Genomic DNA, 17,195 nt, shown 5'->3' on the forward strand with positions numbered 1-17,195 from the left:
GAGGCTGGGGCAGGGAGAGGGAGGAGAGCAGGATACGAGTATGAGACAGTAAACTGGTGTTTATGGGAGCACACAGGGATGAGGTGGAGAGAAAGTAAGGCAGCTTGGTGCAGTCAGAAGGTTATATGGAGGGTAGGACAGAGAAGGGGGCAGGGAAGGAAGGGTGCAGAAAAGGAGAGAAGTAAAAAGACTTTTGGTGTGCTTGTTGAATAGAAGGCTGTGGAATAGAAACAGAGAAGGAGATGGTGGGTGAAGGACATTTACTAATGAAGGTTGAAGTCAGGAGGGTTACAGGAATGAGGGAGTCAGCCACAAAGGAGCATTCCTCTCATTATGCAATACCACCCAAAACTGTAGCAACTGAATCACATTCTCTGCTAAGGTTTTGATTACCTCTCACCATACCCTAAGTGAGGAATGCCCCACCCACTATCCTTCCCAACCTTCCTACAGTGGTATTCAATCACCCACTGAACCTACACAACATCCTTGTCCATCTCTAGATAACCCCTGCTCCCAATCCCTTGCCTCATGGCTCATATCCCTGTAATAGACCTAGATGCAAGACCTGCCCCATACATCCTCCCACCACCATCTACTACAGTCCAGTCACTATTCCATCAAAGGGAGGTCTACCTGTGAAGCCAGTGATGTGATATACAAGCAATAAATTTGTTTTGTTCTAAGTGAGCATGACAACCAGCAAGTTGTCTGACTGCATGAATGGCTACCGACAAACTGTGGCGAAGACAGCTAGACCACCCAGTTACTTAACATGTTTTTCATTTCAATTACTGCTTCACATGTGGCATCTGGATCCTTCGTACCAGCACCAGCTTTTCTGAAATGCGCAGGTGAGAACTCTCTCTGCAAAATATGCTACATTCCCGTAACACTCTTGGCCTCAACCTTTGTTAGTCACTGTTCTTCACCCACCATCCCCTTCCCTGTTCCTACTCCCCCCTACCCTCCTCTAACCTCCCGACTGCACTTAGATGCCCTACTCTCTCTCCACCTTTTCCTTGTATGCTCCCACAAACAACACTTTACTGTTCCCCAGCCACACCCCATTCTCCCTCCTTCTCCCCACCTCAGCTTCCTCCTTACTCCTACCACCCAGATTACTTCTCCCATCATGCACAGTTGCTCGCAGTGTGGCTCCACCAGCCAGAGACAATGGCCAAGTTTGTGTGAGTTGTTTTTGCATGAATATGTGTTTATGTGTGTGTATTGTCTATTTCAGAAGTCCTTTAGCTAAAACCTTACATTTTTTGTAATCTTTTTGCTGCTCATGTCTGCGACTCAACATTTCCCATATATGGCTAATAGTTATCTATCCTTTTCATAACATTGTCATTATTCCATCCTGGAGTTTTTCATTGTTTAATTTTATAATTTAATTTATTGCTGGTACACACATGAGACTATTTTTACTTATTTTCTTCATGTATTTTATTACTACAGAATTTCTTTCACTGTTTCCATTGCAATTCCTTGTGCTAAATAATTTAGACTGTATATAGTAGCCTCCTGCTTGCAGTAATTAAACTGCTGTCTGGAATAGATCACCAGAATCTTCTCTTTCATCTGGTAGATAGATCTGTTATGAGGGCTGTGAATCCTATTCAAATTTGCTGGCATATGTGACACGAGGTATGTGAAGTAAGGAAAATTCTCTATCATGTGCTCAGTTCAGTGTTCTTTTCAACCAGTCCTCTTCATTTTATCATTTTCCCTGTGTAAAATAACAAGTTGTGATCAGCAGCTGTGCTTTCCCATCTCACCTCCATAATATGCATACAATATTATCTTGAACTTTTCATGTTTGATTTCAAATTATGATAGCTTTTTCAATTTTCTATGATGAAGAGAATGCAAATTCATTTTCAATACTGTTGTCGTCATGTCAGATTTTGTATCAGTCTCAAAAAATAAAATAATAACAAGGCCCAATAGGAAAGGAATGTTTCTTTGTCCAGCATTTTGTTTCTGTATTTAGCAGTATTATGACTCCAAATAGAGTCTATCATAACAGATGATGCAATACATCTTACTACCAAAATACCAAGGTAACTTCTTAGCATGTACAGGCATGACACCTGTCTTCTGGCCTTTTGTAATGGTGAGTAGCCTTCAGCTTGGGAGATTACCTCTTGCTAAGCACCGAGCGAGGTGGCGCAGTGGTTAGCACACTGGACTCGCATTTGGGAGGACGACGGTTCAATCCCGTCTCCAGCCATCCTGATTTAGGTTTTCTGTGATTTCCCTAAATCGTTTCAGGCAAATGCCGGGATGGTTCCTTTGAAAGGGCACGGCTGATTTCCTTCCCAATCCTTCCATAACCCGAGCTTGCGCTCCGTCTCTAATGACCTCGTTGTCGATGGGACGTTAAACACTAACCACCACCACCATCTTGCTAAGTAGCACCTTTCTTTTAATTCCTGGATGCTACTTACATTTCTTTCACTTTTGTGTGATTGCCATTTTTTAGTCTACATTTTTAAACATTTTTTTCTGGAAGTTTCAACAATGTCTGCAAATGTCTTAAGGCACTGGCACTTGCAGTAATATCAAATCTTTCAAGAATGGTAATGTCAGATATTTCATTAATGCCGACAACAATTTGGCGAATTCTTCTGTCCTGAGGCACTCCATGTATCGTCAACTTATGTGAAGTCATTTATCTTCTTCTTCACCAGTTAACACACATTTGTTTTCCACATTTCTTTCATTTAGTTCATTTCTCTTTCTCAGATAAAACAGAAATATAATTATGTTTTGCAAATGGGGATTGATCCCAATCTATATAACTATAGTCAATATACTGCACAATGTTAAATAAATATAATTTCAATGTCATACTGGGAAGTTCTATCAGTTGTTTCTAGTGCCTTGTAAAAGCTAGTGCACCATTAATGCAGAAATAGAATAAGCCAAATCTATTAAAAAGCATATTGTCTGAAAAATACAAGAATAAAAGCAGTCCATGTAGTATGTGAGACTAGCTAAAAATTATTCTATGCTACTTGCATATAATTTTCTACTTGTTGCTCTAAAGCTACTGCAACTCCAAGGCATGCAATGATTTTCAACCTCTATTAGCTATTAACTTCTATGCTTGGTATGGAGACAAAGAACATGCACAAGCAAAATTTCATACTAATAAAGATAAACCAAGATTTTTTTGCCAGCAGCAGATCAATGTTTACTTAATACACATGGCACTTTTTTATGCTCTCTTATCAGAGATCATGAATCTCATGATTTTGTTTTTATTCTCATCTTTTTGATTATGTGCTAGTTATTACAGTAAATAGCACGCAGAGAATCTGGATTACCGGCAGCAGAGGTTGAAAACCACTGCACCCGTTGTGCATAAGGTGCAGGCAAGCTGATACTCACTGTATGTGCTTTGGATGAGAGGCGAGAGTATAAGCTCTAAGCTGGCTGAGCGAGACCTCTGGTGGAGCAAGTTGGCTGTTAGTCCCGGTTCGTCCTGGCCTCGACAACGTCTTGCGTCCAAATCTCCTGTCTGCACAACAATACACCATTCTCACCCTGCTCCATTCTAGATGTTTCCTCAATCACTGTCCATTTCTTCCTTCTCCTTATGATGAACACACATCATATGTTTTTCTTCACTATTAGTCATTTCAGTATGCCATTCTGTGGCTCAATGTCTGTACTTTTTCGTGTGTAATTTCAGTCTGAAGTAATGTCACTGTCATTTTGTCACTCAAGTCACTTCAGTATCTGCAATCTTTAGTGCTAAGAAACAACTGTCACAACTCTACAAATTTTCAGATAAAAAGCTAAGCAGAAAAGACTCAACACCTGATAATAACCATCAAACTATAAGCAAATGCAAAGCCAAAAGTAAGAAAAATAAAGAAGTTTAAAGCAGCAAGCAACTCTAAGAGATAAAGTTGTTTGAGTGGAAATGGGTAGTAAAAATCCAGCTTTCAAAAGTGCAAAAGATTTACCAAGTGACTGCACGTACTAAAATTTGGAGAGCTGTCAGACAACAGGCACATATGATAAATGTTAGGATATAGTGATGGAGAAGTTATGTTGAAAGGCAGTGTGAACATTGAAAAGACCTCAGTCAAGATAAAGTTCTGAGTTAGAGATGAATGTGAACAAGGGAATGCTCTGCCATCTCTATATAATATTTCCTTTCTCTGCCACCAAAAATTTGTTTAATACTGAAGGCAAATAATCTCATTTTAAAAAATCTGGATTCAGTGGTTCATGCTGTTGTTTTCCAAATCACAATTCTCCAAAAATCTATAGTGTGTGGCATTTCATTTATTTACTGCTCATGGGTACAACTAAATTTTTAATTTTAAAAAACTACCCATTTCCCTCGTCTTTGAAATGTTATTCAGTAAAACAGTTTTGAATGAAAAATACTATCAGGAATACAGCTACATCTAACTTTTTCTGTTAAATAGTTGCTACTGAAATGATGGGAGCTTGTAGACTGCAAGCAGCTTCAAGCCAGCAGAACGGGACATGCATTGTATGGTGTCACACTATAATCTCAAACTCTATACTCACATTGAACTTGTTTGAGTCCCTGAGGATTCCTGATGATTGCTGGTAGTAGAGAGGCCCACGTCTACGGCCTCCACTACCCCCGTGCTGCTGGCTCCAGTTATTATTTACATTAGAAGCTGAGGAGCGATATAACCCTGAAGAACCATCTTCCCATTGCCTTTGTGAAGAGTGGGAGGTAGGTTGGTGAAAAGGCCGAGTGTTAGCTTGTTGTTGGTGTTGTTGTTGTTGACTGTAATCCCGGCCACCACCTTTACTCACTAAGGAAGGCAGAGGAGGCTGCACAGATGCAGTTGACAGCTTTGTTGTTTGTGCGTACTTTGGCCCATCATTTGATCTGTGGAAATTGGATCTGTCATAATAACAGGAATAGCAAACAAACATATAAAAGTATTGAAACCAAGACAGTGTTCATACAACAAAATAATTCATATATAACTGTAGTGTCAAAACTGAAAGTGATTAAATATTCAGGATTGTTTGTAGAATAATATAGTATACACTTCTAATGGCTTTAACAATTTTGAATTCTGAATTCATGAATAGTGGAGCTCTAGTTGTACACAAATCAAACAGCTTATTCATGAATTATATATATTTGTCATTACCATTATTTTTTAACAAAAATTGAATTATCAATTAATTAAGTTGTGACTATTAGGTGAGGTTTATAGGCTTTTTGTTTTTAAAACATTTATTTCTACAACAACCATAAGAATAAAGCTTCAGGCATAATGCTTACTGCTTATAGTAATATTGCAGTATTAAAAAATATCAATTAGGGTATTTGAATTTTCTGCAATTGAAGACTAATTTTCACATTTGCAATTTTTATTATAACAAAAAATGTACACTGAGGTAAAACTACTTATAGAATATTTATGGCTACAATTTGTAGAAATAGGATGCACTTGGTTCCATATTATTGCGAGAGTGATAAGCTTAGTTGTGGTATTTAATGAACATGCACAAATCTTGTATATGCATAAACGGAGTAGCACAACTGACATGAAATATAACAAGTCTAATGGGTTCACTTGGATCACATTTGGCCATAACCAATGCAAACTGTGCTTCAAATACGTCAAGATGGAACAACTTGGTGAACATAGAAGTCTCACATCTTTTGACTGGTGACCGAGCTGAACACAGAAGTGTTAAGACAGAACATTCATAATACTTCAGGAAAGAACAGAAAAAACATTAACTTTTAACCCCTTCATACACCCTGGCTAGAATTGTGTATGTTAACTTTTAGTATGTCTTCACTACAAAAAAAGTATTTTTTCCCAATGGAAACCTCAGGTACATATTTGTGAATGTTCTGCCTTTTCATCATGCCTGAGTGCTGCCAACTGTGCACTACTGCCCTGCAGCTCGTGACCACCTGAAGACACAGATGTGGTTGGTTTGCTGTATTCTACTAGGTAATTCAATACTGTTGTTGTTATTTTGCATGATAATTATTGAGTAATCACTGTTACTATTCATTACATTAGAGGATTTTTTGTAATTAATTATTTTATTCCATAAAATGAAGCCAAGTGTACAAAGTATGTTTTGGAAATGGGTACATATTGTTGTATAAACCTTGGACTTAAAATCATTAAAAAAATCACCGAAGACCTCTACCACACAAAGGAAAATTTTCTTTTCTCCAGAAAAAATTCAAGTCTGAAAGGGTTAAGGTACTGGGCCTGTGATTTTCAAAGGAAATGGCTGCAATTTACAGATAAAGGATGCAGTTGATTCCATTTCATTGTGAGACTGCTGTGCTTACTTATAGCATTTAATGAACATACATACATCTTGTATATGTATGGTAGTTTTATTACCAGTGATAAATGGCAACCACATATGCTGAAAGAATAGTTTTGAAAATGCATTCACAAAATTCATTCACTATGGCATTCTCCATGTTATACACTATTGTGAAATGAGTTCAGAAGGGAGTCTAGTACTCATTATCGTCCAGCATATTCTGCTGTTTTCTATTATCATAGACAAGTGAAAATTCGTTGTCCATCCACAACCTGTATATGGCCTGTGGGTATCGATACCCAGAAGTGCTTCTACAAACAACATGTAGAACAGGTGCCATACATTGTTAGCGTGGAAACTATTATTGCTGTTTATGTGATTGTGATAAGCAATTAAATATGTTTCTTTCTTGTTTTGTATGAGTTGGTTGGTGACATATTCCTACATAATTTTCATTGTAGGAAAGGTATGCTCAAAATTGATCTGACTCACTTCTAGGGCATAAATTCCTCAAGACAAACAAGGTATTGAATTACACAGTCACAAAGCCATGTCTGCAAATCATATTAAGCTCGACACTGATCTATCAGTTGTACTTACATAAAACTGCAGTGTGCAATTGAGACAAAGCAGTGAAAGGATGGCTGTAAATGTAGATGTAGAACAGTCTTTGTAGGGTGTGGATAATAAATACGGGAATATTTATACAACATTAAGTTGTGTCTGATTATATAAATAAATGAATGAGAGAGAAAATAAAGATAGTTGCACACTCTTGCAATGATGATGATGATGATGATGATGATGATGAGTCCCATACTCCGTTTACCGAGCGTAGGGGAGCGACGCGGGAGACCCGCGCCGCCATACTAGGCAAGGTCCTAGTGGAGGTGGTTTGCCATTGCCTTCCTCCGACCGTAATGGGGATGATTGATGATGATGATGAAGACGACACAAACACCCAGTCATCACGAGGCAGGTGAAAAATCCCTGACCCCGCCGGGAATCGAACCCGGGACCCCGTGCTCGGGAAGCGAGAACGCTACCGCGAGACCACGAGCTGCGGACAACTCTCTTGCAATATCGGATATTATTACATCAGTGATATTGGATATTAATCACATGAAAGTTACCCAGCAGCTGGTGAACTTCACCATGAGCATCTGCGAGGCTTGCCTACACCGATGAGCCAAAACATTATGACCACCTGTTTAATAGTAGGTTAATCCACTTTTCAAACACAGTCCAATAGTGATTCTGCTTGGCATGGATTCCACAAATCTTTTATAGGTTTCCATAACTACGTTGCACCAGATGTCTTCTCACAGGTTGCTAAATTCCTGCAAATTATGGGACAATGGTCTGTGGGCACACAACTGGCACCAAATACGTGTTCCAGTGGGTACAGCTCAGGGTATTTGCTGGCTAAAACACCAATGTGAGAGTGCTCCTCAAACCACTGCAGTGGAATTCTGGCCTTGCATGATGGAGAGCTACCCTGTTGTCATGGTGTCTTCAAGTACTACCATAGGTCCCATAGGCGACCAATTCAATGCACCCCAAAGCATCATTCTGCTCTCACTGGGCAGCATCTGTGATGCCGTGATAGTTTGAAGCAACCATTCATCTGGATGACAGTATGTAAGGACCCAGACACTGACCTGGTATAAAAAGAAATGTGATTCATTCGACAGGTGAACATTTCTATTGACCCACTGTGAAACGTCAGTGATACTGTGCCCTCTGCAGTTGTAACTGACGATGTTGTTGGGTCAACACAGGAAAATGTAGGGTCATATGATGTGGAGCCCAATGTTCAACAATAGCCTTTGAATGGTATGTTCTGAAACACTTGTGCCTGCACTAGCATAATACTCTGACTTCAGATCCACCAAAGACTGCTGCCTATTCTGGATTACACAGAGGGGAGGGGGGGGGGGGGGGGGAGGATCCTCTGACCCCTACATTTTGTGAAGAGACATGGATGCCCACTGCCCCCCTACATTTTGTGAAGAGACGTGGATGTCCAGTACTGTATGGCCTACACATTATTCCACCATCCTGAACCGCTTTCCTAAGGTGCCCACGACAGCAGTAACCAAATAGTCGAACAGCTTCACAGTTTCAGACATTCTTGTTTCCAACAGCAGGACCACGACAATGTGCCCTTTGTCAAAACCACTTATATCAGAGGATTTCTGTATTTGCAGCCCGTATCTTCACTATAATGACTGCCCACTCATCTCTCTTCCACTTGCATTCTTTCCTTACAGTGTCAGGTGCAACACCACAAGGAGGCATTTAACATAGCAGTAGGCAGTAGTCATAATGAAACTTCCTGGCAGATTAAAACTGTGTGCCCGACCGAGACTCGAACTCGGGACCTTTGCCTTTCGCGGGCAAGTGCTCTACCAGGAGAGCTTCTGTAAAGTTTGGAAGGTAGGAGACGAGGTACTGGCAGAAGTAAAGCTGTGAGTACCGGGCGTGAGTCGTGCTTCGGTAGCTCAGATGGTAGAGCACTTGCCCGCGAAAGGCAAAGGTCGCGAGTTCGAGCCTCGGTCGGGCACACAGTTTTAATCTGCCAGGAAGTTTCATATCAGCGTACACTCCGCTGCAGAGTGAAAATCTCATTCTGGAGTAGTCATAATGTTTTGGCTCATCAGTGCATCATTTGAGTAGTGAGTCCAAAATATAAGTTCTATGGTAAACAAAAATCAGGGCAAGTAATTGAAATTAGATGTGTGATTACATTGAAATGAAGGTCAGTGCAATGACTTTGGAGACAAATTTGTAGACTTAGAAAAAGGCTCTCAATTTTATTTTCTTATAAGTGATTTACTTCATTTAATACAATTTATATTATACATTTGTATCTGTTGAATACATTTCTCACCTTGCTGTGCTATATAAACTATAATCCTGGGATTCTGCACTGAGTCCCGAATCAGAATGCTCGTGACTAACGGATGCACTTGCTTTTAAGTTGTTGATATTTTGTGGCAGGTGCCCATTGGTCTTGCCTCCAAGGAGAGTTGTAGGATTGTCATATAATGCAGAACTGAATGCCCTTGGATGGCCAGCACGTGAAGTACTGCTGCCACTTACATTACTGCCACGATATTCCAACACGTTTAGTGCTGTTGACAGTCTACAACAAATTTATTTAATTTTATTGCATTTAATAACAACAAGTAAAATTTTGAGCAGTAGGCTTTCAGTTTCCTTCTGCTCGTAATTGATTTATCACATTTGATATGATTTATATTGTACATTTGAGACAATTTGGTACAAGAAATTTAATTGATTAATTTCCTGAGGAAATAGTCCACAGCATGTACATATTATTTGAATGATATGTTCACATTATGACCTATGCTTTTTTTAAACATGTTCTATTACAACTGAAATTTTTATCTCATTTGCAAACACAATCAGTTTGTACCACTGCACACTAAAAATTGATGTAAATGATATGAAGTCACTGACATTAGAGAAGGTTCCAATTATAATATGAGTTGTTAACAGTGGAATGAACTGATTATGCATGTGTATGATATAAATTTTGAAATTTCAACAGTACATAATAAAGAAAGAAGCAAATTTTGAAATTGCAACAGTACTTAATAAAGAAAGAACCAAATTTTGAAATTGAAACAGTACTTAATAAAGAAAGAAACCATAATAGGAACATGATATCCTTCCAATTTTAATTGAAATTTTGTGTTTATCAAGATGCATATGAGCCCAATAAATTATTTCAAGTTATTTATCATTGATAATGCCCACAAAACCCTGTATGTAGACTTATCGAATTTGTTTCTACTCAGGAACATTAAGTGTGATTGAGCCTTAAAAATATTAAGAATTCAGTGACTTCTGTCACAGCATACATAACATTCTGAATATCTGGACAGATAATCCCCATGTCAGTACTATCAGCCACATACGTTTTTACAAATATAATGCTGAACAACAGGAACAATGGACTGTATATGTTTCTGTCACAGACTTTACTTTGCAGCTAATATAACTGTTTCTGCTGTTCCAGTTATTATTTGAAATTTAATAGTAAATATTTCACTCACCCCATGTCTGGCATTGATTTCTGTGCCTATGTGCCTAAGTGCTGTTTCTGAAAATATGGCATCACTTTAACTTGCGTTAAAGAGGACATTTTTACATGTCCAGTCTCTGAATTATTTGACTGGTGCTTTGTTTGTGTTGTATTGCAGTTGTTTATATATTATATTTACCGAGAAGATATACAGAACTACTATCACATGAGTTACTCAAATGTTTTTGGAAATCTGTCAAGAAACCATGCACATTATAATGTATTATTTATCATCAAATTAAAGTATGAATCTAATCCAGGTATGACCCATTTTCCTGTCTCAGACAGAAAGCTATATGTACTCAGTACAAATTGTGCATATTGGATTACAATGTAAATTTTTATAAGGTGTACACTGGAAGATACAAAATGTAGCTGAAAAAGACAGGCTTTGCTGGAATTTGGCAAGTAATGAACTTCATAGTATATTAAGCACATACAGAGTAAGGGGTGGAGGGACTCTCCCAATATACATGTTAAGATATCAAATAATGATTTGTTAAACATCAGAAATGATTAAAAAATCTCAAAAGGAATTTGCAGCAGTATTTCAAAACAAAATATTTTGCTTAACTAATGAACAGTAGGACTGGAACACAGGCAAAATAGTTCAACCATTACTCAGTTGCAAAAGGTGTTATGGTAGTGTGTGCAAGATGGCTCACTTTTATGCAAAGACCTGTATTTCTTAAAATTTGGAAAATAAGTATACTTTAGTGAATATGAAATTATTTATTTTGTAACACATATCATTTGTGACAACGGATGCAGTGGAAAAAATTTTGAAGTCTGAATATGTCACCGAGTAAAATATAACATTACACAAAAAAGTGGATATTGTTTCATACTCTTATATTTCTGTTAGTATTGTTTCATTTAGAGACATTATGTTGTGTTATCGAAAATATAATCAAGAAGTTTATATGTAAAGCTCTGATACATCTCTTTTAATGCAGAATCCTACACTGACACTTTTTTAATAGTTACGTCATCCACCATGTATTTTTGCTATATGTCATCATATTCCCATACACGTAGTAAGAGGGACAGTACTTTTATCTGGTCTATGTGGTTGCAGAAATGTTATTGTGTTTTGGAAGGAAAGTATTTATCCAGCCTTCTTATTGTTACATGAAGAAAAAGTGATGTTCAGAATGACAAATATTTTATTGTGTTGAATAATATTTCACAGATAATTCACAATATATATGTATAACAAGTATCAGTGAAAACATCTTGAGATCAGTAAAATGCTTGTATTACAGTGTTATTTTAATAACTATGACTATTTTACATTTATATGAGTTTACTATATAAGTTGACATCCTTTATTACACCTGACAGCATTGCAGCATCTACAGCTGATACAGAAGTAAGCCACACTACAATGAAATTTCATTACAATTTTTAAATAGACTGTAAGCTGTCATTCACTAAAGAAAATGAAAACTTAACAGAGAGGGTGAAGAATTTCTCCCCGTCTTCATCCCAGAAAGGTGGTAACTTCATTCCTTTCATGCATTTTGTAAATTGTAATAGTTCATGCTACAACAGTGACTTCTACAACATTAAACAAAACAATGGAGCAGTGGTGAAACAGAACATAAATATGTTTTGATTGTTCAGTGATATCATGCAGATAGGTAACATGCAAAAACAAAGATGATCAAGTTTCTTCTACTGGTGAGAATGGGCTTTTGACTGTGTTGTATGTTTAAAAATGAAATATGTAATATAATTAACATTTTTAGTAGCTTATTACTCATAAATTAAGTTTTCCTCTTTCAGATTTTGGAATTCAATGTGAATGCAATGGCAGCTTTATTATTTATAAGAGACACATTGAGGTACAAATCTCATCAGTAGAAGAAACCTGTATACATGTGACCTTGAGACATAATGTAATTTCATGCTAGGTAGAAACATCCAAAGAAGGTAAACTAATTACAGGGATTTTATGAGATAAGAACTTACAAAAGCAGAAGGTACAAACTTTGCCAAGTTCAGTAGCTACAACAGGTTATTAATATTTGATTTACAATGGTGTGTCATACCCATAACCTAAATTCCCAAGAACTTTTCCGGCAAATTATTTCTTTTGCTGCAGAAAAGTGCTCTCCTTTCCTTTAAAACCCACAAAAGTGAAGCAATGCTTTACAACTAAACAGATAATGAGGGCACCTGAAGAAATTGTACCCAAATTCTGCTAAGTTTCCTCACTGAATTTAAATATTCATGCAGTTAAGTGCAGTGAAACCTTTTTGTTTGTCTGTGGTGTGGAATTGTTCTTGCGATAAACACATAAAGTTAAGAAAGAGAAGAAAGCTGAATTAGTAGTAATAAGATGTATGAAATAGTTAACAAAGATGAGTGCTCTTGGCTGAGAGTAGTTCTTTCTTGCACTGTAGTGCCATTGTCATTGGCTAACATTATACATTTGGAGAAGCAAAGGGTTTTAATATATATAATCATTAAATATAAGCAAAAATTTTGGAGCTAGGTGTAGAAACCACATTCCATTCATATCTCATAGTGATAATGAATTTGTATCTTTGATCTGTAGGTATGGGAATGTGATCAGTGTGTATTTTAAAGAGATCAGATGATACACCGACTGAAGAAGTGAAGCTATTCTTTTTTTGGTTGCCAGAGGACGTTTGAAATGAACAATTATTCAGATTGTAATACTTATTTAATATTGACATAAGAGGATATTACATAAAATTGCTATACAATTTTAATCTTTTTCACTTAAAGTTAATTAGTTCAGGAGAGATCAGGATTTGAAGATATAATTTCATTACCATTCAAAAAAATCTGTGTCAAAATTGCAACCTCAGAACCAGCAACTGGTCAGTTCTGTAGACTGACTGTCCCTGATTCTGAGAAAGTGATTTGTTGCATGTAAATTTCTGTAACTCAAAAGATATTAATTCTCTAAGATAGGCTTTCAAGATACTACTAATTTTTACACTTGTAATATTTCAAAATTCTGTCCTGATGTACTAACTGAAGCCCAAAATTTTCTGAACTGGTGATGTCCTTAGATTTCACATATTTTGATTTTTAAAGGGAATATTAAAAGTTTAAGCTTTTCTTAGATAAATTGTTAATGGTGACTCTCTTAAAATCCAGGGCTTGTTATCTTTATATTTTATCTTTTTTTTCTGTTCTCAATCTAGCATTCTTTTGTAATTGACTATAAACCATAAAGTGACACACTGCTGTCAGAGGTTGAGACTATAAATTGAATTTAACTGTATAAATAGCTGTGAGAAAGTCTGTGAATTCTTGAGACCATGGACTATAGTAACAGTATTAGTCAAAGCCTATGTGAACATTATGAAGTGTACCACACAGGAATAATGTCAGAATTGTTGAGATGTTAATGTAACCTAGCAGTGAGTGATTATAGTGGTGTGTGCAGTTTGAGGCTGTGTTAGTGATTAGTTTGTGACTCATCGAGATTATACATGTTTTAGGAATAAACCACCCATAAATTACAGTGCTGTGTGTCCAATTTTTTTTAGTTACACATTTACAACTTCAAATCCAAATGCACTTCCACTACTGGGATTTTAGATTTGCAGCTCACAGCAACAAATGGAAGGTGGAGAAATTCCCCAGGATAATGAAAGAAAACATTTCAGAGTGTGGTGCCCTGCTTCCTGGGGAACACTACTTTTGTGTCATTGAACTATATTGCTCTGTCATGAAATGTTATAGTAGATCGTGAAATCTGTCTGTGAAGAATTTCCTTGCAAGTGAATGACAGTGAGTGTTAGGCGCACTGTACAAAAATCTTCTGTGTTAGACTATGCAAAAATAGAACTTGTCATTCATAGATGAGTCACATGAGGAGAAAAAAAGGGGATGATTAATGACGGATTTCAGTACACTGTGAGAGGGCTGTTCAAAAAAGTATTTGACCTTATTTTTGTGACAATAGTATTGAGGCACACATGATCCATGTTTTTAAGCATACACACTGTGCATGCCTGATTTTTTCCACGACTGCAGAAACAACCAGGCACATGTAAGTGGTAGTAGTTGGATTTTGTGTTGTGGTGAAAATGAGGGAAAAGAGGAACTATGTAACTGTATCACTTTTTTTAAACTTGGCAGTTCTCAAGTGGAAATTAGCCACAAGATTCGGCAAGTATTTGGGGCTGAAGCAATGGGTACTACACAGTAAAAAGAGAGGTACAACTGCTACAAAGATGGCTACTCATTGCTGAAGTGCAAAGCACATTCAGGTAGGCCCTAAACATTCACCAGTGATGTGGCTATTGATCACATAAGGAGCCTAGTGATGCACGGTACATGAATCATGAACAGAGAACTTGCAAACAAGTTTAAAATTAGTACTGATTCGATTCATTCCATTTTAATAGAAGATATGGACTTCATAAGGATCTCTCCAAAATTTGTGCTAAGTTGCTAAAAACTGAGCAGAAGCAAATACATTCGGAGATTGCACAGGATATTCTGTATACTATGAACAGTAATCACAGCTTTCGTAACACAGTGATCACTAGTTATGCAACCTGGATTTAAGACCATGTACCAGAAACAAAGTTCCAGTCACCACAATAGAAGCAGCCATCATCACCGAGACCCAAAAATGTGAGGCAGGTCTGCAGCAATGTGGAAGTCGTGCTGACCGTCATTTTTCACTCCAGCATAAGTATGCCCCAGAAGGTACTAAAGTCAATAAGGAGTACTACCAAGAAGTTCTGAATCACCTTCATGAAGCAGTGAGACGCAACTGGCCAGACTTGATGGCAGTGGGTAGTTGCTACCTTCACCTCAATAACACACATGTCCCTAATTCTCAATCAGTTCACAAGTTTTTATTTTTTTTATTTTATTTATTTATTTATTTATTTATTGGAAAAACGCATCATGGCTGTGATTTGTCAATCTACCTATTACCCTGACAGAGTACTGAGTTACTTCTGAATTTTTCCGTAAACTAAAAGAGACTCTGAAAGGATCCAGACTTCAGAAGATATGTAGAGTTCAATGAAGCACTGCACACCATACTAAACAAGGCTTTCCAGCAGTAGCAGCAGCATTGTGGGTGGTGTGTAGAAGGTGAAGGGGGCCACTCTGAGGGTGATTAGTGTCAAACAATTGTGTCTGATTAAGACTGATTTAATAAATAATAGTCAAATATTTTTTGAATAGCCTTCATATAATGAAAATTAACAATATTTAGTAATTATCCTCAACAAGTATTCCACAAACTATTTCACATTAGTTTAGAACAGTTCTGGGAAGATGGTTGAAGGCACCAAGATTGAAGAAAAATGGTATGATCTGAAAACCTTTGACATGTATAATTGAGCTGTTGAAAGCCTCCAGTGCTATATTTTCAACATTGTAGAAATGTATGTGATCCCACGTTTTAATTCAAGGAACCATACAAGAAGAGTTACTCTCCAAAACATTATCCTGATTCCAGTACCTAAAAAGTTCAGAATTGTAATTTAGAGAAATGTTAGTGTCATTTCATGTCTTAACCCTTTGACTACTAATGGAGCTTATGTGTCCCATGATATGTTATCAGAGAATCGATTGCAACATGTTGTTTATTACTGCTGTGTATCAGTGTCGTACTGGTAGAGGGAAGACCACAAATAGTTTGTAGAATCCTTACAAATACTGATTGCACTTGTAAGCTGTGCTATCCTCAGGTTTTGTTGTTCACCCTCATCATTGTACTGTCACATAAAATTAGTTCGCATCTTGCATCCCAATAACCAGATTCACAAACTGGGCTGCCGTTGCATTGTAGTGTGAGTTATAATCTTGGAGAGATGCTCTTGCAGATCCCCCCCCCCCCCCCCCCCTAACTCAACCCCCTTCGAAAAAGAAATATTGTTTTCATGTTGCTACATAATGGTTATAGTTTGTGATCATTGGGAAAACATACTAAATCTGAGCTTATTAAATGGGAGGATTTCCAGACAGTGCTGAAGAATCCAAAAGTTACAACAAATCTCTTGCAGACATATGGAAGAAATGAGTGTACCTACAATTTGAACAAATATTTATTCATCTTCCTATCCCCTTCACACTACAGTTCTACAACATATGATCATATTAGCATTTATTACGCTGAAAGTTTGTATAGTTGAGAACAATTCTGACCATATTTAAGTACATTGGTATAGGAAAGGCAGAAATGGCTAGACTATGTGCGGTGAACCAAATAAATGTAGTTTCTCAATGTTTATAGGTGAAGCATTAATAGCTGCACTACTATTTAAATAATATTGTTACTTTGAATGCAGCCATTTGTAGGCAATTTCCATAGATAAGTTGTTGTCAGTCCTAATGATGTGTGAGTAATAAACACTGTGCTAGGCAGAACAATGATGTCCAGGTTTGATCTTGATGTGGAACCTGATTCTTGCTCTAGTGCTGAGTAGTTATCCTTTTGGTCAACTTCAGTGTTCAGCAAATTATTTTTCTCCATTAAGTTCTACAGACTACACAACTGTTATTGTAGATAAGGTTTCACTGATAAAATCAAGCAATGGCATATTTTTAAATTCATGAGGAAACCATATTTCATGTAACTGCACAATGTGATGGAAGCTTGTATGTCACAAAACAACATTTCTTTTTTCATATATTGATGAAAATTCAAAATTTAAAGCACTTTCTACGTAACAAAGATTACAAACACTTACAAATAACAGGTAACTTCATTCGTATTTTCTTCTGTGATGTAGTGAACAACACAATGACACAT

The 17,195-nt window shown here is 37.1% G+C and overlaps 2 protein-coding genes across 7 annotated transcripts in view; one reads left to right on the forward strand and one right to left on the reverse strand.

Annotated features, from left to right (window-relative positions):
- LOC126273199 (cilia- and flagella-associated protein 161-like) overlaps positions 1–11,711 on the forward strand; it is a 376,598-nt gene extending 364,887 nt beyond the window's left edge. Inside the window, exon 8 of the mRNA XM_049976740.1 lies at positions 11,017–11,711. The gene's annotated coding sequence lies outside the window, so the exon portion shown is untranslated. The remainder of the gene's footprint in view (positions 1–11,016) is intronic.
- Positions 1–17,195, reverse strand: part of LOC126273198 (band 4.1-like protein 4) — a 1,244,225-nt gene that overhangs the window by 11,210 nt on the left and 1,215,820 nt on the right. For 2 of the 6 annotated variants that reach the window (XM_049976738.1, XM_049976737.1), the window contains exons 19-21: positions 9,212–9,466; positions 4,819–4,894; positions 3,403–3,532 (exon numbers count right to left, since the gene is read on the reverse strand). In XM_049976738.1, coding sequence (XP_049832695.1) covers positions 3,403–3,532; positions 4,819–4,894; positions 9,212–9,466 — 461 coding nt within the window. Of the gene's footprint in view, positions 1–3,402; positions 3,533–4,560; positions 4,895–9,211; positions 9,467–17,195 lie in introns of all 6 variants that reach the window. The other 4 variants (XM_049976736.1, XM_049976735.1, XM_049976733.1 and 1 more) reach the window with 2 other exon arrangements.

Source organism: Schistocerca gregaria, chromosome 5, assembly GCF_023897955.1.
Source record: "Schistocerca gregaria isolate iqSchGreg1 chromosome 5, iqSchGreg1.2, whole genome shotgun sequence".
Classification (NCBI taxonomy): domain Eukaryota; kingdom Metazoa; phylum Arthropoda; class Insecta; order Orthoptera; family Acrididae; genus Schistocerca; species Schistocerca gregaria.